This window comes from Phyllobates terribilis, unplaced genomic scaffold (assembly GCF_046119375.1).
Source record: "Phyllobates terribilis strain yellow unplaced genomic scaffold, ASM4611937v1 Scaffold_5__5_contigs__length_657084704, whole genome shotgun sequence".
NCBI classification, from domain to species: domain Eukaryota; kingdom Metazoa; phylum Chordata; class Amphibia; order Anura; family Dendrobatidae; genus Phyllobates; species Phyllobates terribilis.
In genome coordinates, this window is record NW_027362765.1 from 500,185,537 (window position 1) to 500,209,185 (window position 23,649).

The window sequence follows — 23,649 nt, forward strand, 5'->3', positions numbered from 1 at the left end:
TTTTTTTCTCTTCCTTTTTTCTAAAAGTCAGAATTTTTTTTTTATTTCTCCAACCTGTGTTCTGCTGGATAAATTGTAGTTTTGAACGACGTCATTCATTTTCACCATTTAAAACGCAAAGAAAGTTCTACGTTGAGTGAAATTGTGAAAAAACAACCCTCAATACCACTATTGCATTAACCCCTGACCAACATATGTCGTACAGTTAAGTCATATGTCAGCTCTGTCACTTTGAGGGCCATATTTTCCTGCAGATGATGGCTGTGATATTCAACTATTATGTGCCTGATGATGCCTGGAGTACTGAGGAACACCAATATGGTGGACACGTGGGCTTTATGTTAATTTCTGACTGCCATGGCAGCTCGCAATTTTATCAGGGGGATGAGCGGCTGGACAGATGCACCATACAATGGCACCGCACCATTTAAATGCCCCTGTCATATATTGCTTTTGCACTTAAATGGTGACATAGCAGTAATAGGAGCTAGCTCAGGTTGCTGCTGTTAAGAACATGTGCTGACTGTATAACATAGCTGGCAATGTCTAACAAATTTCTAGACACACTACCTGATTTCTGGGATTTCTGGGCTTGGGTTTGCTTATTTTATGGGAGTCGGCGACGTGTTTCGCCTTGTAATTTTTGAGTAAAGGAGATGGCAGAGAGAACTGGTGCAGATTGAGATTTTGATAGTGTAAGGCACAAGGTCCTTTATTAGCACAGAGTAAATTAAATTCATGCTTGGGATTTGTCCAAAATGTTTACATTTTCCTTTTCTAGTGGCACTTAATTCAGCATGAAGCATACAAGGTCAATCTGGCATCTTCATTATTATTTGCCGGGCTCCTCATTGGGAACCTTTTATTTGGACCTTTGTCGGATAAACTAGGAAGGAGACCGGTATATTTAACAGGTAGGTGAAATGTATATGTTACTATATTTTGCTTTTTACTCCTCAAATGTTCCATGAGCATATATGAATACCAAAACAGCAGGAGATAGGATAACCTTTTATTAAATGTATATGCCCACATACAAGGTGCAAACCATCTGAGATGTGATGGATAGAACCATAGTCGGCAGCTCCACATTTTTCCAAAACATTTAAAAATGAAGATAAAATGGACTGCAGAGACCCCCCCCCCAGATGCACATTGTCATAGGTTTGACTGCCTGACAGCTTGGGGTACCTAACAGTGTTATCCCCCTCTCCAAAATGGCTCAACTTCACTTATAATTGGCTCTATTTTGACCTCTCCTGTATTCTTGTCCTCTAAGTGGAGCTGCCAATGGAAGCCAAAGAACATGAGAACATGGCCAAATTCATTTTACATCTCTTATTGAGATTTTGATAGTAAACTTTATAACTTAGTTATATATTTATATATGCCACTGAAGGGGCGATCTAATCTCAAGCCGGGCAACCTATAGTTAAAATGATTCCGATGTTTATTGACTCGGGTTTTGATTTTGATTGGTTATGTTGCTTTCTTTCTTTTATTTAGGACTGTGTTTTGATGTTATTTTCGGGTACCTAACGGCCCTGGCTCCAAGCTATGAAGTGTTTGCTTTTTCCCGATTATTTGTTGGTATAATGAATGGGGGTATGGCCCTTGTATCTTTTGTATTAACACAAGAATATGTTGGAAAATCCTATTGGGCATTGACAGGTAGGTTGGCTCATAAACTAATTGGTGTCATATAAACATACATGTATTTAGTGTAATCTGTCAGTGTTTTTGTCTTTCACACCTTGACACACTATTGAACTATACATTCCTACAAAATAACATAATAGCACATCCTGATTATCGAGGGGGCACAAAAGCTGTGTATGAACAGTCACCATGGGATCCCTTCAGTGTGTCTGTCTCCTGCTCTAACCACCAGGAATGGAGATAACTCCAATCTTGGCCATTTAATACACTACATCAGGGGTCCCCAGCCAGTAGCTCAGGAGCCACATATGGCTCGTGGGACCATGATGTGCCGCTCGTAGGTCTCTGCCAGCTTGGTACATTAGCACCAGGTCTAGCAAAGATCTATGAAGAGCGGGTGTCCAGATGATGACTGCTGAGTAGTCTGCATAGAATATACACTGGCCTTGGGGAGGAGAATTAAATTAAGTAAGTGCCTAGCTGAAGATAGGATGATGCAGCCAGGTAGAGGAGGTTCTTGAAGCTGGATGGACAGTGTGGTGGGAGTCCTTGATGCAAGAATACTGAATGGAGGTGAGGTAGGAACCCTTGTATGTAAGTATAATGCCTTGGTATGATGTCTGTTGAGAAGCTCTGCCTGTTGTCATACCAATAATGGTGGCTCGATGTCCTGTGTGCAGGGAGGCAGGACCTGGATGTCACCACTGTGTGCAGGGAGGCAGGACCTGGATGTCACCACTGTGTGCAGGGAGGCAGGACCTGGATGTCACCACCGTGTGCAGCGAGGCAGGAGCTGGATGTCACCACCGTGTGCAGCGAGGCAGGAGCTGGATGTCACCACCGTGTGCAGGGAGGCAGGACCTGGATGCCACCACCGTGTGCAGGGAGGCAGGACCTGGATGCCACCACCGTGTGCAGGGAGGCAGGAGCTGGATGCCACCACCGTGTGCAAGGAGGCAGGAGCTGGATGCCACCGCCGTGTGCAGGGAGGCAGGAGCTGGATGTCACCACCGTGTGCAGGGAGGCAGGAGCTGGATGTCACCACCGTGTGCAGGGAGGCAGGAGCTGAATGCCACCACCGTGTGCAGGGAGGCAGGAGCTGGATGTCACCACCGTGTGCAGGGAGGCAGGAGCTGGATGCCACCACCATGTGCAGGGAGGCAGAAGCTGGATGCCACCACCGTGTGCAGGGAGGCAGGAGCTGGATGCCACCACCGTGTGCAGGGAGGCAGGAGCTGGATGCCACCACCGTGTGCAGGGAGGCAGGAGCTGGATGTCACCACCGTGTGCAGGGAGGCAGGAGCTAGATGCCACCACTGTGTGGTTACCACTTCTTTATATACTGTAGTCAATCCTGACCATTGTTTTAGAATGAGGGGAAACGCTCTCTGAAGCCTCAGGGTATGTGCAGATGATGACTCCCAGCCTGCAGCCCCGACGCTGCAGAGGTGGCGCAGGCAGATATGCATATGAGTGCTGCTTTTTTTTTTACCTGCGGACTTTCCCCTTAAAGGTTAGGTCTATGGGGAAAGCCCGTATGTGGACCCACAGGAGAAATTGACATGCTGCGGTCTGGAAAGACGCGCCGCATGTCGGTTTCCGTAGGTGAGCCACAGACGCATAGTGGATTTCTAGAAATCCCATCCCCTATGCTGTAACATCTGGCCGCTGAGGGTTTGAGTCTGCGTTAGTCTGCAGCGTCAAACCCGCAGCGGCACTGGACCGTCTGCACAATTGACTTCCCGAGCTGCTGATGGGTTGCTGTGGGAGCCGGGCTAGGCTGACTGGCATTATTTACTGTAATACTGCACTGCTGAAAACTATTTAATTGTATTATGCCAATCTCATATAGAAGTTAATGTTTCCAAGTGGGACCTGAATAAAAAGTTCTGATAAAAATTCTGCTGGCTGAAGCGGTCAGCTCCTCGTCAGCTCCTCGTCAGCCCAGCTGAGCCTTTACAATGTAGCGGGACAGTATCAGATTTCTGGACAATGCTTGATGTAAAGACGACTCTCCCCATGGTCATTTACTACCTATGTGGGTCGTATTATTATATTGGCTTTGTTGCTACACACGACTAGTTTTTGCACCAATTGCTACATTCTCTGTGATGACTTCCTCTTATTCTTGCCTCCATTTTTAGGTTCTTTAACTAACGTGGCCTTTGCTGTTGGTATAGCACTTTACGCATTGCTGGGCTATTACATCAGGAACTGGAGGATACTTGCATTTGTAGCCAACTCTCCAGGAGTTCTGTTCTTTCTACTTTCATTGTAAGTTTTAGTTATTGTTCAATCCCTTAAATTTCACATGTTGCATGCTCTCACTGTTTGACCATTGTGCCTGTGTATGAGTCCTCTGACAAGGATCATATGACATTTTTTGTTAAAGAGTTATTCCCATGATATCAATCACAGCTCAGCAACTTACAGTCCTGAAATTAGTAAAGTTGTCATATGCAATCAATTTCCTAAAGTGCTCGCTGCTCCGAATATCACCCCTGGATACACACATCACAGGCCGTTGCCTATGTATACATTTACAGTACAGACCAAAAGTTTGGACACACCTTCTCATTTAAAGGTTTTTCTGTATTTTCATGACTTTGAAAATTGTACATTCACACTGAAGGCATCAAAATTATGAATTAACACATGTGGAATTATATACTTAACAAAAAAGCGTGAAACAACTGAAAATATGTCTTATATTCTAGGTTCTTCAAAGTAGCCACCTTTTGCTTTGATGACTGCTTTGCACACTCTTGGCATTCTCTTGATGAGCTTCAAGAGGTAGTCACCGTTTAAATGAGAAGGTGTGTCCAAACTTTTGGTCTGTACTGTACGTCCTGTAGGTATTTGATGACAGGTCGCACATGCTCAGTAGACACCTGCTAATCTTATTACTGTGCAGTGACACTCCACGTGTGATTGCTCTGTCCTCTCTGCACATGGTGGACATAGACTCTACGCCTGCTGCAAAGGAGGACCAGCTCTCCTCCCCTCTGACTACACTGCACATCTGTGCAACAGACAAAACCAAGCAAGAGCAGGATTATCAGCCGCTAAGCCGTTGTTTCTCCTAATTAAGGATTTATTCAGAAAATGGGTCTGAGCACAAACTACCAATGCATGGATTGGCCGTGTCTCTCCTGACGTGAGGCTGACCGCTTCATTCTTTTCTATGAGGCTACCATGCTCGGCTCGGGAGATCCGCGGCCTGTCCGTGCATTGTGATCCGATATCAAGTCGAAATCCACTACGTCTGAGGAGCCCTAAGCGTCAGGATTTTTCTGTCCATATTTGTATAATGGACAACTCCTATCTGCGATTACAACTGGGCCTTTATCTACACTGTCCAATAAGAAAACTGTTTCTGTTGCCCACAGTAGCCAATCAGAGCGCAGCTTTCATTTTTCAAACAGCCTTGGTAAAATGAAAGCTGTACTGTAATTGGCTGCTGTAGGTAACAAAGATGTACATATAATCAATAATAGACAAAACGGGGGGGAAATGTGTGAAGCACATACAGAATTGGAGGATTGGAAAGTGGAAAGATCAGAGTTGTAGGGACAGGCAAGAATTATACAGGATGAATTGATATAATATTAGAAACTATGCACAGCACCATGTCGCCTACAGTCAGCTGTGCCCGGGGAGAAGAGGAGCTGCACAGGATTGGTAAGGTGAGTATACTGTAGGGTTCATTTAAAGGGGTTGTCTATTCCTAAAAATAGAAATTTTGTCCAAGTGGGTTTCCTTTTCAAAAAAAACAATGTACCCAAGTGCAGTTTGTTTTAAAAAGCAATATGTGCCTCATTCACCCTCCTTGGGTCCAGTGCTGAATCTCTGCCGCTGCATCCGCTGCCTGGTGTGACGTCATATTCACAGCGCTGCAGCCAATCCAGTCAGGTAGCTCAGCCACACTGAGCGGCTCAGGTTTTCTTCTCTCGCAGCATCCCTGAGTTCATTTATTGGCTGCAGCAATGTCAGCGCTGCGGATGATAACAGACATCAGTAGCACCTGGACCGGGGTAGGGTGAATTTTTCACACAAACTGCACCTGAACACAGGAATTTTCCAAAACCAGAAAAACAACCCTTTAATAATTCTGGGTGCATATACATAGTGATGAAATAAAGGGTAATGTTTCCACCAATTATAAATGCAAAATATTATGTATATTAGTATAACGTTTGTGTTTTTATTGTTTTTTTTGTGTAACATCGACATCCCTTTTAAACTTTTATTTTTTTATTTTAAATATAACGTATCAAATTTATGGTATTGTACATTTCAATAACGCATAAATACAAAAAAATACAGAAAAATAATATACGAGTCTTCTATAATATCTACATAGTATAACTGTAGTATTAGGGTGAAGGGATAAGAGGGTGTCATAAATCTTGTGTTTGGTTCCAATGTGAGGCAATTTCTTGTTTGATCCATGCAGAAATAATAGATAAAATCGCCACTATTCTACATAATCTGCAGAAGTCAGTGAAGACAGCTCATGAATTGTTACTGCATTGTATTGTGATTGTCGTTATGAGAACCCCGGGTGGTCATGCAGCACAGCGAAACGCTGGCCTTGGCGTATCGCAATGTACCTGGACTCAGCGGCTCCGGCTGAATTGGACATCGATGCTGGGAGGATATACACAGTTCACATCTCATTCACATTGCTCTCCCTTTCCAGCGCTCATTTCAATATCATAACCATCCAAAAAATAGAGAATTCGAAAAGCACTCTTGTAGAAAATGAAACATTTGTATCTATAATTGTTCATAGAAAACATTATTATCTGCCAAATAACTAAATGTGCCGACAGCTGTTTCGTGCCGTCTCTGCTCTTAATTGGGGCAATTGGACTGCAACTTTATTTCACTGTGTGTTCTAAGTAGAAAATGTGCTAAATGTCTGTAAAAGTATGAGAAAATACATGTGTAGTCACGAAGTATGCGTGTGTTCACACAACACAAATACAAACACTTTATTCATGGAGCACACGTAGTATTTCATGTGTAAATCGAATCCAAAGCTTTTTCTTTTTTTCACTGCTGCAAATTTATTCACATCCATGTGATGCAGGACTGTTTTTTTGTGGGTCTCTTTGACCCACAAAAGTGGAGTCCCTGTAGTTCAGGAGTGTATGCCTATATCTAGAACCGCTAGGATAGCACCCCTCCACGCACATGTCTGCACATCTTTGCATTTCAATACTACTTCATATACTTCAAGCATACACAACAAGACATAATCTACCTTGTACATTACATGAATTTTCCTCCAGTACACATTTTTTGGCTTTATTATTATATGTCTTGCGTATGTGCGGTCTTTTTCTACCCTGGATAGAATCTAATTTGTGATGTTGGCCAGGACTTGCGACATTTAAAGTTGTTTTATGCCAGGAAACTGATGAATTGGATCCATGTTCTCAACATTTATCTTATTTAAGTAGCCCTCCATGTAAGTTGATCTTCAACCTGAGAAGATCCAACTGTCTCATCTTTAATAATACCAGCCCATAGCAGTACCCACCTCCACCGTACTGTTGTCTAAGTGAAGATCTGTGTCTGCTGGTACTGATCCAGCCATGGGCCCATCCATCTGATCCATCAAGAGTCTCTTTCATCTTCTCAGTCCATAAAACCTTTGAAAAATCTGTCTTCAGATATAGCTTGGCTCGATCTTGACATTTCACCTTCTGTGTCTTGTTCACTTGTGGTCAGGTTTCAGCCTCCCTTACCTCCGCTATGTCTGAGCACTGAACACTTGTACTTCTGGGCCTCCAGGGAGGTTGTAGCTTTGGAATATGACCGCACTGGAGGATAATGGCTTCCTGGTCGCTTCACGTTTGATCCTTCTCCAATCTTAATCAGTTAATGTGTGTCTTTTTTTCTCTACACATTTTTTATGACTGTTGACTATTTGTGACAAAACTTTTAATAGTTCTGTGATCACACCCCAATATCTCAGCAATTTCAGGAGTGCTTCATCCCTCTGTAAAACTTGTAACAATTTTGACTTTTCAGAGTCAGTTAAATCTCTTCTTTGACCCATTTTGCCTGAGGGAAACATGCTGCCTAATAATTCTGCACACCTCGTTAAAGGGTGTTGATATCTTTAGGCCGCCTCCCCCCCCCCTCATTACACACATGCACATCACCTGATCTGCTTCATCCAATAAGCATTCATGCTTAGACAGCTTGGAATTGGAAAATCTGCATAAAAATGATGATTTGCTCAAAATACTCACTGCCTAATAATTGTGCCCATAGTGTATGTAGTGTGCAAATCTCTGTTTGAAATCCATGCTGAGATTTCAAACAGATAAGGCTGGTCATTCAAAGACTGGAGGCAGGCGGAAGGATCGGTGAATTACAGGCAGGGAAGCGAAAACCCCGCGCACAGTCCGGTCTCTGTGCACCGAAATCTAAACGGCAGAAAGCTTCAAATGGTGATTTAAGAACAACAACAAAGTGGATTTCTTATCCAAAGGTATCCATGTAATTAGTATTAGTGTCATTACTGCCTTGTCTTTATTTTACACTACAAAATTGTGCTGACAGGTTCTCTTTAACAAGCCTTGTCACGTGACTTAGGATAAGAAACGAAACCAGACACCCCATTTGCAGTCACATTTCAGGGTGTTTACACCTCATCAGTGCAAAGCAAGAGATCTGATTTGACTAGGTGAGAGGCCTCTGATAGTGGGGTCGTGACCTTAGACAAACCTATCAGTATTTGGTCAGTATTCGGTCAGTATTTTCTCCCCCATGACACCACCACAGAGAGAGGGAAGCCGCCCTTCAAGGACCGGAAACCTACTGATAAAAGAGGGTGGTACCTCTCCTCACATCAGTTGGTTTCCTGTCCTTGACGGGGAACCTTCAGTTGGATGGTGCCTGAAGAAAAGAAGACGACCAAGACGATACCAGGCCTGGCCAGTCCGATTCAGGCAGCAGGGGTTCCCTGCCTCGGCTGGTGCAGTGCTCTGAAGCACCACCTTTTGGGTCCGGAGGGCCATCATGAGTTGGGGTAGGAGCGCAGCCGCTGCGCCACGTTGCTGGTGCTGAGCTTCCGGCCGTCCGATCTGCGCATGCGTGGGGACGCGCCGGAGGCGCTTCCTAATGATGCAAGTGAGGGGGTCATGTGACCGGAAGTAACAGAAAGCTGGGAGGAAGCTGGAGACTGCTTATTATAAAAAGAGCCAGGAATAAGGCTCTGAGCAGTTCTCCGGCAGTCCTCTCTGCTTTAAAATGGAAACGACCAGGGAAGAGCTGTCACAGGGGCAGCTGTGTCAGTTTGAGGTGCAGAGCCCAGATCCTCAGCAGGAGCAGCAACGGCAGAAGCGGAGGCAGCAGAACACTTGGCAACATGAGGTTTCCCTTCATCGTGATCACGGCAGCTGTGGAAGTGGGTGTTCTGCGAAATCCACTGAGTAGCAAAGATTCCAGTGTTGTCAAGTCTCCAACCATCAGAGGGAATCCAGCAGCCTATGTAGTCCCTCCATCTAAACCGCTACCCCAGATTGCGTCAGATCGGTAAGTGATCTCTATGAAAGTTTATTTTTTAATTAGGGCCCTCTCCTCTTTTCCTTATTTTTTGTTAGGCAGGAAAAAGTATTAGCAAGACCAAACATAGAAGCTGTGCGCTCTGCAGTGAATAATTGTCCGTTACGTGGGTGAAGAGGCTCTGCAATTCATGCATACAGCAGACAGTTTGTGAGGAAACCCCTAAATTTGCCTCTGAACTGCGATCAGTAATTAAGACGGAGGTGGAAAATACCTTTAGGACCCTACAGGGGGGTGGGGCTAAAAAATCTAGGAATTTATCCCCTGAATCTGGGTCTAGCAGTTCGGAAGAAGGGGAGCGATTTAGATGCGGATTCCTCAGATTCGTCTTCCTCCTCATCTCAAGGAGATGGGGGAGGTCGAAGTTGTTTTCCAATAGAGGAAACAGATAGCCTGGTTAAGGCGGTTAGACCTACTATGGGGATGTTAGACCCACGGCCAGAGAAAACAGTTCAGGACATAATGTTTGGTGGGCTGGATCAGAAAAAACATAGGTCTTTCCCTCTTAATGACCGGATTCAGTCTCTAATTAAAAGAGAATAGAAAAGACCTGAAAGGAAGAATGTCTCTATTCCAAAAATGAAGTATCCCTTTGATGATCCAGTTTGTTCATTTTGGGAGAAAGCCCCGAAACTAGACGTAGCTATTGCCAAGGCGTCTAAAAAATTTGCCCTTCCCTTCGAGGACATGTGAGTATTGAAGTACCCCTTAGATAAAAAAGCTGATACTTTCTTAAAAGGGTCCTGGGAAGCCTCTGGTGAGGGTCTAAAAACCCGCGGTAGCGGCAACCTGTACCGCCAGGTCGCTAATGGTATGGTTAGACCAGTTGGAATCTCAAATTCAGGATAGGGTATCCAGGGAAAGAATACTAGATACCATTCCCTTAATGCGGGGAGCTGCTGCTTTTTTGGCTGATGCATCTGCCGATTTCAGTTAGTTTGGCGGCCAAGTCTGCAGCTTTCTCCCAATGCTGCTCATCTTTGGCTTAAATGTTGGTCAGGAGACCTTCAAACAAAATCTAGATTTAGTTCCATTCCTTGTGTGGGTGTAGGCCTACCCTAGATGATATACTTGATATGGCGGGGGATAATAAAAAAACAATTCCCCATCCTCGCTATCCCTTCATATAAGAGATATTTTCGGAGTAAAAAATTAATTCGGAGGAAGCCCCCTAAAAGCCAGGATAAGTGGGAAGACAAGAAACAGAGAAACTGAGGTTTCATGTTCAGTGACCCTTCCCATGACAGCAGAAAGCCTTCCCAATGAAGGTTTTCCCCATGTGGGGGGAATATTTATAATCTTTTTATTTATATAGCGCCAACATATTCCGCAGCGCTTTACAATTCAGAGAATTTACAACATTATTGCCACTGTCCCCATTGGGGCTCACAATCTACATTTCCTATCAGTATGTCTTTGGAGTGAGATGAAACCGGAGAACCCGGAGGAAATGCACGCAAACACTGGGAGAACATACAAACTCCTTGCAGATGTTGTTCTTGGTGGGATTTGAACCCAGGACCCCAGCGCTTCATGTCTGCAGTGCTAACCACTGAACCACTGTGCTGCCCCTGTTATTCCTGTTTCTCCTGGCCTGGGAAAAGATTTCCAACGTCCTGATAAAAGCATGTCTAAAGTTACAGTTCCTCTCTGTCCCATAACCAAATTATATAGTGATTCCCCTGCAGTCTTCAAATGTAGAGCAAGTAGTCCCAGAACAGGGGATTCTAGGCCTAGTTACAAAAGCTGTCCTACAGGAAGTCCCCTTTCAAGAAAGAGGAGAAGGATATTATTCCTAATTGTTTCTGGTGAAGAAACCAGATGGATCCTTCAGGACTATCATAAATTTGATGAGACTGAACAGATCTCTAAAGATTCAGACATTCAAAATGCAAACAATAAAAACAACTGTGAGAATTCTGTTTTCGGGTTGCTTCATGACTGTTCTGGACTTAAAGGATGCATATTATCATGTTCCTATTCACAAAGACTTCCAGAAATTCCTCAGAGTAGCGGTCTCAATAGAGGGAAAGATCAAACACTATCAATACAGCGCTCTCCCGTTCGGTCTCGCTTTTGCCCCTCGGGTGTTTACCAAGTTAATTGCGGAAGCAATGGCACACCTGAGGGAGCAAGACCTCTTAATTGTTCTGTACCTAGATGATTTCTTGGTGGTAGGCAGCTCCATTCATCACTGCAAAGATCAGCTGGAGAAGGTCATGAGTTCCTTGACAAACTTGGGTTGGCTTTTAAACCTAAAAAAATCCAGGACCGAGCCAAAACAGGTGCAGGAATTTTTGGGTCTTATTCTGGGCTCAGAAAAACAGGAGTGTCACCTCCCAGAGGAAAAAATACAAAAGATTATGGGGCAGATGTCTCAAACAATAGATCACCCTTCTATGACTCTGCGGAAGGCTATGTCCCGTCTAGGGTCTATGACCTCCTGTATTCCAGCAGTTCAGTGGGCCCAAATCCACACCATGAACCTACAATGGGAAATTTTAGCAGCCGAAATTTCTCTAGGAGGGCATTTAGAAGCTAATTTTATCTCCAAAAGTCATTCTTTCCTTGGGATGGTGAACAAAGAAACAAATTAGCCGGTGGTATTCCCTGGGTGGACAGGATCACTCAGGTGCTGACCATAGATGCGAGCCCCAGGGGTTAGGGGGCACATCTGAAAGACAGAGTAGCTCAGGGAGTCTGGACAAAGGAGCTAAAGTCAGTGTCCTCAAATATGAAGGAACTGTTAGCAGTGAAATTTGTCCTGATAGAGTTCTTAGATTCTCTCCAGGGTCATCATGTGAGAGTATTCTCAGATAACCGGGTAGTAGTTGCATACTTGAACCACCAGGGAGGAACCCGTTCCCGTCCTTTGATGGTAGTAACAGACCTCATGTTTCAGATAAGATTGATTTTGGCTATGTCCTTATCAGCTCTACACATAAGAGGGATAGAGAATCACAAGGCAGACTTGCTGAGCTGAACCCCGTTAAAGCGCAAATGGGAACTAAAGCAGTCTGTTTTCAATCAGATTGTAAAAATGTGGGGTCTTCCTATCATAGATTTGTTCACCAACAATCGGAACAAAAAGGTAGGAACATTCTGCTCAATAGATCCAGAGGGGAATCCCCTTGCTCTGGATGCCTTCATAATCCCGTGGGATCACAGCCTAGCTTATGCCTTTCCGCCAGTTGTCTTGATACCTGCTGTTCTAAGAAAAATCAGGGAAGACAGGCGAATGTAATTCTGATTCCCCCCTTTTGGCCAAAGAGGACTTGTTTTTTCTGGCTCAGGAGGATGTCCATCTCCGACCCCTGGGTGCTTCTGGAGATCCCGGACCTTCTCTCCCAGGGGCCGGTGTGTCATCCTCAAGTATCAAATTTACACATGATGGCTTGGAATTTGAGAGGGCTCACCTAAGGGATAGCGGGTTTTCCCCGAATTTAATTTCCACCCTACTCCAGAGTTGGAAACCGGTCACTACCAAGCTCTATGGGGAAACTTGAAGAAGGTTTCTTTCCTTTTCAGGGTCTAGCGTGAAGGAAGAGGTAACAGTGGCAACCATCTTAGAATTTCTGCAGAAAGGGTTAGAGCAAGGTTTAGCTACTAGCACCCTGAAGGGAAGGTCCAAGTTGCAGCATTGGGGGCATTATATAATTGTGATTTAGCAAGGAACCGATGGATATCTAGGTTCATTAAAGCTTCGGCCAGATCCAGACCCCTCGCTAGTCCAAGATTCCTACCTTGGGCTTTAAATTTGGTTCTTATAGCTTTAACTAAACCCCCCTTTGAACCCTTAGACTGCGCGTCTCTTAAAATTATATCTCTCAAAGCATCACTTTTATCGGCATTAACATCAGCCCGCAGGATTAGTGATATCCAGGCCCTTTCTGTGGGGCCACCCTTTACGCAGATCCTGGAAGATGGTCATTCTCAAACCTGACACAGCCTATTTGCCTAAGGTGGCTTGTCGATTTCATAGATCCCAGGAGGTCACCCTTCCTTCCTTTTGCTCCAATCTAAGTGGGAAAAAGACCTCCATACCTTAGACGTATGGAGATGTCTAATCCAATATCTGGCAGCCACACAAGAGTGTAGGAGGATTGGTCTCTTTTTGTGTGTTTACAGAGACCTCTTAAGGGGCTAAAAGCCTCAAAAGGCACGTTGTCGAGGTGGATAAGAGATGCCATTTCTCTGGCATACTCGGCAAGTGGGGAAGCCGCTCCGGAAGGATTGAAGGCTCACTCGACCAGGGCAGTGGCAACCTCCTGGGTGGAAAAAGCTGGTGTTTCTATAGAGCAGATACATTGGGGGGAAAAAGTATTTAGTCAGCCACCAATTGTGCAAGTTCTCCCTCTTAAAAAGATGACAGAGGCCTGTAATTGACATCATAGGTAGACCTCAACTAAGAGACAAAATGAGAAAACAAATCCTGAAAATCACATTGTTTGATATGGAAAGAAATTTCTTTCAAATTTTGGTGGAAAATAAGTATTTGGTCAATAACAAACAAGCAAGATTTCTGATTCTCACAGACCTGTAACTTCTTTAAGAGGCTCCTCTGTCTCTGTCCTCCACTAATTACCTGTAGTACTGGCACCTGTTTAAACTTGTTAGCAGTACAAAAGACACCTGTCCGCAACCTCAAACAGTCACACTCCAAACTCCACTATGGTGAAGACCAAAGAGCTGTCGAAGGACACCAGAAACAAAATTGGAGCCCTGCACCAGGCTGGGAAGACTGAATCTGTAATAGGCAAGCAGCTTGGTGTGAAGAAATCAACTGTGGGAGCAATAATTACAAAATGGAAGACATACAAGACCACTGATAATCTCCCTCGATCTGGTGCTTCACACAAGATCTCACCCCGTTGGGTCAAAATGATCTCAAGAACGGTGAGCAAAAATCCCAGAACCACACGGGGGGACCTAGTGAATGACCTGCAGAGAGCTCGGATCAACGTTAAACAGGCTGCCATCAGTAACACACTACGCCCCAGGGACTCAGATCCTGCAGTGCCAGACGTGTCCCCTTGCTTATGCCATTACATGTCCGAGCCCGTCTGAAGTTTGCTAGAGAGCATTTGGATGATCCTGAGGAATATTGGGAGAATGTCGTATGGTCAAATGAAACCAAAGTAGAACTGTTTGGTAGAAACACAACTCGTCGTGTTTGGAGTAGAAAGATTGCTGAGTTGCATCCAAAGAACACCATACCTACTGTGAAGCATGGGGCTGGCAACATCATGCTTTGGGGCTGTTTATCTGCAAAGGGACCAGAACGACTGATCCGTGTACATGAAAGAATGAATGGGGCCATGTATCGTGAGATTTTGAGTGCAAACATCCTTCCATCAGCAAGGGCATTGAAGATGAAACGTGTCTGGGTCTTTCAGCATGACAATGATCCCAAGCACACCGCCAGGGCAATGAAGGAGTGGCTTCTTAAGAAGCATTTCAAGGTCCTGAAGTGGCCTAGCCAGTCTCCAGATCTAAACCCTATAGAAAACCTTTGAAGAGAGTTGAAAGTCCATGTTGCCCAGCGACAGCCTCAAAACATCACTGCTCTAGGGGAGATCTGCATGGAGGAATGGGCCAACATACCAGCAACAGTGTGTGCCAACCTTGTGAAGACTTACAGAAAACGTTTGACTTTTGTCATTGCCAACAAAGGATATATAACAAAGTATTGAGATGAACTTTTGTAATTGACCAAATACTTATTTTCCACCAAAATTTGAAAAAAAATGTCTTTCCAATTCAGACAATGTGATTTTCAGGATTTGTTTTCTCATTTTGTATCTCATAGTTGAGGTCTACCTATGATGTCAATTACAGGCCTCTCTCATCTTTTTAAGTGGGAGAACTTGCACAATTGGTGGCTGACTAAATACTTTTTTTCCCCACTGTATGTAAAGCTGCAACATGGTCACCCCCCTCTACTTTTTTCAAACATTATCGGCTGGACCTAGCCTCTTCCTCTGATCTCACCTTTGGGAGAAGGGTTCTGGAAGTGGTGGTCTCTCCCTTTACAATTCTCTTCAATTCTCTTCGTGGTGCTGTCATGGGGGAGGGAGGAATTCGTAGTTACTTACCGGTAACGGGATTTCTCTGAGCCCATGACAGCACCCGTATAGTCCTTCCCTGCATGTGTGGTGAGCACACTTATTTGTTATTTTTGTCTTGGTCACAAGGTGTTCCTGATAAGCATGACAATGATGATATTTTTTTGTTATAATACCCTGGAGGTCCTCTCGTGCTCTGTAAATAACTGATGCGGGGAGAGGTACTGCCCTTTTTATCCGTAGGTTTCCTGTCCTTGAAGGGCAGATCCCCTCTCTCCGTGGTGCTATCATGGCCTCAGAGAAATCCCGTTACCAGTAAGTAACTACGACTTTTTCTCAGGAGTGGGAGGCAAAACCAGGAGTGGGTGATAAATGTAGAATTGGTGACTTGTTTCTCTTATATCTTTTCTCTGATTGTTTCTCACCTGGTTTTGTCTCTCACTCCTGAGGAAAAAATACTGACCAAATACTGACCAAAAACTGATAGTGTGGCCATGGCCTAAGGGGGAATGTTTCTCCTAGTGGGGAGTTCCTAGCTGGCGTATGCTGACCTATAGGCCATGCATTGTTCCTCTGGGAATTTAAATGTGCAAATCCCTTCTTCAGAGAGGAAAATGGTTCAGTATTGACTTTGAAGATGTATACCCCCAATAGATGGCACTCGAGTTCAAGTCCTCGTACCCTCTGAGGAGTATGACATGGCCTGCACGTCTCCTAACACTGACTTGGCACTCTCAACAAGGAGAAATGTGCCTCCTTGGGCCACATCTATGTAGTAGTAACATTTTAGAAAAATATATTTCATTTTTTTGTGTCGGCAAATATTACGTTTAGGATAAGCCTTTCCTTCATGGAAATTACACAAAATTGGTTAGCTGTTTCCCCTTTAGAGCTGGCGATAGTAGTATAAAATAGATAAAATGTAGTATAGATGTCTCTGTTCTAACTTTTCTTATTTTATTCATTGCCTTTGAACACTCAGACATGCAGACACAGATTGTTTGCTAGGGTAAGAGCTATTTGGCTACTCTTCAGTCGATAGCATGAAAATGATCAGCAATTTTTCATTTACATGCCATGATTCAATGATTACAACCATCTGCAGAGAAAACCTTTCCAACATGGCTGCTTTTCCTATCAATGCTATGATTTTGATTGTTAGAATAAATGGATAGTTTAGTTGCTTTCCACATAAAGAATATCACCCGGAATAGTCATTTTGGCAATTTTTTGTATTTTCTGTTTGTATAACAGTTGAACCCTGCTACTCAAAACAGGTTTCCTTTAAAGGCATACTATAAGGTCCAATAACACTTTTAACCTGCACATATAGGGGTAATCTGCAAGTTAATAACATTATCAAGGTGCTCGGCTGCTGTACTGAAAGTCCGGTACTCTGGAGAAAATTAACTTTATTTCTCACTGGAGCCGCCGGCTTTCAGTCATAGAGTGCCCAGACCAATTACAGTCACTGCTCACAGCACTGAGGGCAGTGGCGGTAAGCACGCTCCATCACTGACTGACAGCCGGCTCTGTACTAATGCACTGCTTTGCCAGCTGTCAGTCAGTGCCGGGGTGTGCTCAAAGTGTTTGCTCCGGGCACGCCTGCATGACTGAAGGCTGGCAGCGCCTAGGAGAAATAAAATTAATTTCTCCCGGGGGCTGGACAGCTATGTAACTCTAACCTGCAGATTAACCCTATATTTGCATGTTAATGGCATTATCGTACATGACAGGTTCCCTTTAAATCCATACTAGTCTTTTTTGCTCATCACCACCTCATTTAACCCCTTTTTTATATTATTTTTTTCAACTATGCTGCTTTCATCACCCACTATAACAATTAAAGTGATACTCTAAAATAAACGCAAGTGAACCCTGCAATCCCACCTTTTTCAACAAGCCTTTAACCTATATTACTTGACTTGCCATGAAAAAATGGTTGTCAAATCCTAATTTTCTTTTTAAAACTTATAGAATACCCAGGTACCCCGCCAGTGGATCCAGGCAGTGCTTTAACAAGATAGAAAGGGAATCAATACATTGAGTAATATCGATTTTAAATTTGCAGCCTTGGTGGATGGCATTTTGCCATAGCTGCGAGGGGCTTGATAAAGGCCCCAGTTCTTCCATGGACACGAGCCTATTAGGCATTGTCTAAGACGTGGCTTAAATAATCACTGTTATTACAACAAACTTTGCAAGCAAATATAAGAAACGTTATAATATATCTAATCACAGAACTATGCTTCATTGTCCACTTAAAGGCAATGTATCATCAGGTTTTTGCCATGTAATCTGACAGCTGTAGGTTGTAGGAACAGAGACCTGGATTCCAGTGATGTATCACTTTACTGGGTGCAGCGATTGTGATAGAATCAGTTTTCTCTGCTGTAGATTTAGCAGAGCTCGGACTATTGAGCCCTGTATAACCCCACCCACACTCCTAATTAGCAGTTTTCTGTGTATCATGTATATTGACAGAAAGTTGCTAATCACTGCTGGAGGTGTGATTGGACTAGGAGGCAGGAGACACTTAGTCCAGTAGTGATTAAGCTCCTGCTGATAATACAGTGGTTGTAATGAACCAGGAAAACACAGCCTAGTAAATGACACATCACTGGAATCAGTGCCTCTTTCCCTACATAATACTGCTCTCAAATTCTATAACAAATACCTGTTGAAAGGTGGGGCTCATAAAGGGAATCTATCTCCAAAACTCATCCTTTTCTCATTGACAGCTCACTGAAGTGTCAGATTACAGCTACCTATTAAAGTGTATGGGGAAGGGAGAGGTAGACAGAGGAGGCTGAAGAGTGAAAAACACAGGAAGATCATGGCGCTGCTTTACAGCTAGCGTTTTCGATTACCCCAGAGCTGGATTCATAGTTAAGCTCCTTCGTACCTCTGTAATGTCCTCCATGCTGCAGCTGCTTGTGGGAGTGTTACATAGAGACAGGAGAGCAGGAATCCCTCATGTCTGTGTGTTGTGTATAGGAGGCATCATAGCAATTATTCTCCACCTATTTCCTAAGAGACTGCTGAAAATACAAGAGAACATATGGATACAAGTCCTATATAATGGCCAGAAATGGATTACACATGACAGCTTATTCTGGAAAGTCATCTGAAATTACCGGTAGGCTTTGATCGGATACATGTCGATATATAATGGACTAACGTCTAAGCTAATGCACTTCAATACAGAAGTACCGAAGGGGTTTATAGAAGAGATCAAATAATCGCATTCTACCCCATCCATAAAATATTCATGTCATTTATGCTACACAGCGAATGCTGTTAAATAAAAATACATCTGGTAGACACAGATCTGTATAACGCTGGCACTGCTAACATGTCCACATATCTATTAGCAGGGAGTACGGTAATATCTCAAAAAATCAGGAAAACAATAACATTAAAATTAAATGTGAGAATTGCTGTTTTTTTTTTTTTTGTTCATTTTGCTTTCCATGTTTAAAAATTGAGACAAAGTCATCAAAATTTCATATACACTCGAAATAGTACCAAGTAAGGACCCTGTCCCGCCATATAAAAAACCAAGCCTTTATAAAGCGGCATCGAAGGAAAAAACAAAACCATTCTATGGCTCTCCGAATATGGGGACACCAAAATTATTTTAAAAAATAGTATTTTTATTGTGATGAAAAAAAAAAAGATAAAAATCCTTTTTTAAATTTTGAATTGCCGTAAGCTTAAGGATTTACAGATAAAGAGGTTGTCCACTACTTTTACTTTGATGACCTATCCTTAGGATAGGTCATCAATGTCTGATCAGCCGGGGTCCGACACCTGCAATCAAAGTAAAAGTAGTGGACAACCTCTTTAAAGGGGTATTCCCATCTCCAGGATCCTATCCCAATATGTAATAATAATAATAATAGTTTATTTTTTATAGCGCCAACATATTCCGCAGCACTTTACAAATTTTAGGGGGGACTTATACAGACAATACAGAATAAGCATATCTCATATCGAACGGAGTGAGGGCCCTGCTCGCGAGCTTACAGTCTATGAGGAAGTGGGGGAGACACAAAAGGTAAAAAGTACATATATTGTATAATGCAGCCTTGATATACTGAATAGGATAAATAATAATACATGGACTGGTCGCCAGCCAGTATGTGTGCAGTCCTGACAGAGGCTTTTATGTGCATGGTTGGTTTGAACCCGAAGTTGAAGAAGATTTTAATATGGGGGAAAGCTGGGATGGACAGAGTGTGTTTAGGTGATACGCCAGTCTAAAGAAATGTGTTTTTAGGGTTCGCTTGAAACTGTGGGTATTGGGAATTAATCGAACTGTCCTGGGTAGTGCATTCCAGAGAATTGGCGCAGCACGCGAGAAATCTTGGAGACGGGAGTGGGAAGTTCGGATTATGGAGGATTTTAGTTTCAAGTCATTTGCAGAACGGAGGGCACGTGTAGGGTGGTAGACTGAGACAAGGGAGGAGATGTAGGGGGGTACTGAAGCATGGAGCGCTTTGTGGGTAAGCGTGATAAGTTTAAAACGAACTCTATATTGGATGGGCAACCAATGCAATGACTGGCACAGGGAAGAGGCATCTGAGTAGCGGTTGGCGAGGAATATGATCCTGGCTGCTGCGTTCAGGACGGATTGGAGAGGGGAGAGTTTAGTAAGAGGGAGACCGATTAGTAGAGCGTTGCAATAGTCAAGACGAGAATGAATAAGAGCGACAGTAAGAGTTTTTGCCGAGTCAAAGGTGAGAAAAGTCCTGATTCTTGAGATGTTTTTGAGGTGTAGATGACATGAACGAGCGAGTGATTTGATGTGAGGAGTGAAAGAAAGATCTGAATCAAAAATGACCCCAAGACAGCGGGCTTGTAGCTGGGGAGTAATGGTTGAGCCACAAACGGAGATGGCAATATCGGGCACAGGTAGATTAATGGAGGGAGGAAAGACGAGGAGTTCAGTTTTTGACAGATTCAGTTTTAGGTAGAGTGAGGACATAATGTTAGACACAGCAGAAAGACAATCACTGGTCTTTTGTAGTAATGCTGGGGTGATGTCTGGAGCAGAGGTGTATAATTGGGTGTCATCAGCATAGAGATGGTACTGAAAACCGAATCTACTGATTGTTTGTCCAATAGGAGCGGTGTATAAGGAGAAAAGAAGGGGGCCTAGGACTGATCCTTGAGGAACCCCGACAGTAAGAGGAAGGAGAGAGGAGGAGGAGCCGGCAAAAGACACAGAGAAGGAGCGGTCAGAGAGATAAGAGGAGAACCAGGAGAGAACCGTGTCCTTGAGGCCAATAGTGCGGAGCATAGTGAGGAGGAGCTGGTGATCCACAGTGTCAAATGCTGCAGAGAGATCCAGGAGAATCAGCAGGGAGTAGTGACCATTAGATTTAGCTGTTAGTAGATCATTAGAGACTTTAGTGAGGGCAGTTTCAGTAGAATGTAAAGAGCGGAAACCAGATTGTAAAGGGTCAAGAAGAGAGTTGTCTGAGAGATAGCGGATTAGACGGGAGTGGACCAGGCGTTCCAGGAGTTTAGAGATAAAGGGAAGATTGGAAACAGGTCTGTAGTTGGCCGTGCAGTTCTGGTCGAGGGATGGTTTTTTAAGTAATGGTTGTATGCTGGCGTGTTTAAAAGAAGAGGGAAAGATACCAGATGAGAGGGAAAGGTTGAAAATTTTAGTTAGGTGAGAGGTGACAGCTGGAGCAAGGGACTGAAGGAGATGTGAGGGAATAGGGTCGCTGGTGCAGGTGGTAGGGCGAGAAGATGCAAGGAGCCTGATCACTTCATCTTCCGTGACTGGTTCGAAGTCAGAAAATGAGCAAGATACAATGTGGCGGGGGGGAGCATGCATAACATTTGGGGATTGGGAGAAAATTTCCTGTCGGATATGGTCAATTTTTTCTTTGAAATAGTTAGCCAGATCGTCAGCGCTGAGGTCGGTGGTCGGGGCCTGTGCTGTTTGATTGAGGAGAGAATGAAACGTGTCAAAGAGTCGTTTAGGATTATTGGAAAGTGAGATGATGAGGTTGTTAAAGTAGGTTTGTTTGGAGAGGTGAAGGGCAGAGTTATATGTTTTCAGCATAAATTTATAGTGGAGGAAATCTTCGGGCAGATTTGATTTTCTCCACAGCCGTTCAGCGCACCTGGAGTACCTCTGGAGAAGACGTGTTTCAGGCGTGTGCCAGGGTTGTCGCCGTCTATGCCGAATTGTTCTTTGTGTAGGAGGTGCGGCTTCATCCAGGGCGCATAGCATTATTTTGTTATAATGCTTCAATGCAGATTCGGGACATGAGAGGGAGGAGATTGGGGCCAATGATGATTGCAACCTTTTTATAAATTTCTGGGTGTTAATGGCGCGTAAATTTCTATAAGTGTGGACGGTGGGAGTGTCTTGAGTAGAGTCACAGTTCTTGACAGAGAATGAAAGAAGATTATGGTCAGAGAGTGGAAGGGGAGAGTTAGTAAAGTCATGTACTGAGCAAAGCCGGGAGAAGATCAGGTCCAATGTGTTCCCGTCCTCATGTGTAGGAGAATTAGCAAGCTGTGAAAGGCCGAAGGAGGAGGTTAATGATAAAAGATGCGTGGCAGATGGGGAAAGAGGATCGCCAATTGGGATGTTAAAGTCTCCCATGATTATCGTGGGGATGTCGCAGGATAGAAAATTTGTAAGCCAGGCAGCAAAGTGATCCAGGAATTGACGGAGGGGACCTGGGGGGCGATAGACAACCGCCACTCGCAGGGAGAAGGGCCGGTAGAGTCTGACTGTGTGGGCCTCAAAGGACGGGAAGATAAGGGAGGGTACAGGGGGGATAACCTGAAAAGTACATTTTGTTGAAAGAAGCAGACCAACACCTCCACCTGATCTGTTGTCAGGTCGCGGGGTATGAGAGAAATGTAGGCCACCATAGGAGAGAGCTGCAGCGGCAGTGGTGTCCGACTGCTGGATCCAGGTTTCAGTGAGAGCCAGAAGGTTGAGGGAATTAGAGAGGAAAAAGTCATGGATGTAAGAGAGTTTATTACAAGCTGAGCGTGCATTCCAAAGGGCACAGTTGAATGAGACAGAAGATATGCAGGGAATATTAATGAGATTAGCAGGGTTTCTGAATGTAACAGGGAAAGAGTTAGTGTTATTATTACTGGAGGGTCCTGGGTTGGGAGAAATATCACCTGCGACTAATAGAAGGAAGATACAGAGAGTGAGCAGATGATTGAGTGATTTGTGAGAGCGTTTCCTGCGTTGTATGGTGGGAATGAATGGATCTGCGTGGTATAACATTGTGAAGAGAGCATGACAACTGTACATAGGAGAAGAGAGGAGTGAGGGATTAATATGGATGAAGTGTGCCGCATTTGTGGGAGAACGGTGAATGTGGATGATTGTAGCAACCAGAGTATAAATGGCACAGATACAAATGGTGAATACTGTTTGCCAAAAAGATGACCTGGAAGCAAGTTTGTTTAATTGTCTTACCTGTCTCCTGCCCTGTCCAACTGCCATTTTCTAACTGCCAGGGCACTTTGCTAAATTATGGCACTTCGATAAAGTATGCATAAATGCTATATGCATAAATGCCCCCGCATAAATGCCTCCCCTTAACTAAGTCTCAATATATAGGGACGTATCTGCTTAGATCTGCACAGATTTAACTCATTAACAATCAATCACTAGCTTAAAAGACAACAGGAGACCATAAAGTGCAGGGAAAAAAAAAAAAAACTAGTAAACTCGGCATGGATCATAAACTCTTAAAGTAAGTGTGATGACCTTTAAGTATCATGGAATAAAAAAGCTAGAGGAGTGAAAAAATATATACCAGAAATTGATAGGCTGCAGAGCATTGCATGGAGATATAATGCAGTTTTCAGGACAGATCACACAAGCAGTGAAAAATATATACCTGTAAGAAGAGAAGAAAGATGGATATTAGCAATGCCATTTTCTAACTGCCAGGGCACTTTGCTAAATTATGGCACTTCGATAAAGTATGCATAAATGCTATATGCATAAATGCCCCCGCATAAATGCCTCCCCTTAACTAAGTCTCAATATATAGGGACGTATCTGCTTAGATCTGCACAGATTTAACTCATTAACAATCAATCACTAGCTTAAAAGACAACAGGAGACCATAAAGTGCAGGGAAAAAAAAAAAAAACTAGTAAACTCGGCATGGATCATAAACTCTTAAAGTAAGTGTGATGACCTTTAAGTATCATGGAATAAAAAAGCTAGAGGAGTGAAAAAATATATACCAGAAATTGATAGGCTGCAGAGCATTGCATGGAGATATAATGCAGTTTTCAGGACAGATCACACAAGCAGTGAAAAATATATACCTGT

At 43.7% G+C, this 23,649-nt stretch overlaps 1 protein-coding gene across 2 annotated transcripts in view; it reads left to right on the top strand.

The window, feature by feature from the left end:
• Window positions 1-23,649, top strand: part of LOC141273561 (solute carrier family 22 member 15-like) — a 270,371-nt gene that overhangs the window by 33,220 nt on the left and 213,502 nt on the right. For both annotated transcript variants that reach the window (XM_073685577.1, XM_073685576.1), the window contains exons 3-5: window positions 782-914; window positions 1,507-1,671; window positions 3,804-3,933. In XM_073685577.1, the coding sequence (XP_073541678.1) occupies window positions 782-914; window positions 1,507-1,671; window positions 3,804-3,933 (428 nt within the window). The remainder of the gene's footprint in view (window positions 1-781; window positions 915-1,506; window positions 1,672-3,803; window positions 3,934-23,649) is intronic.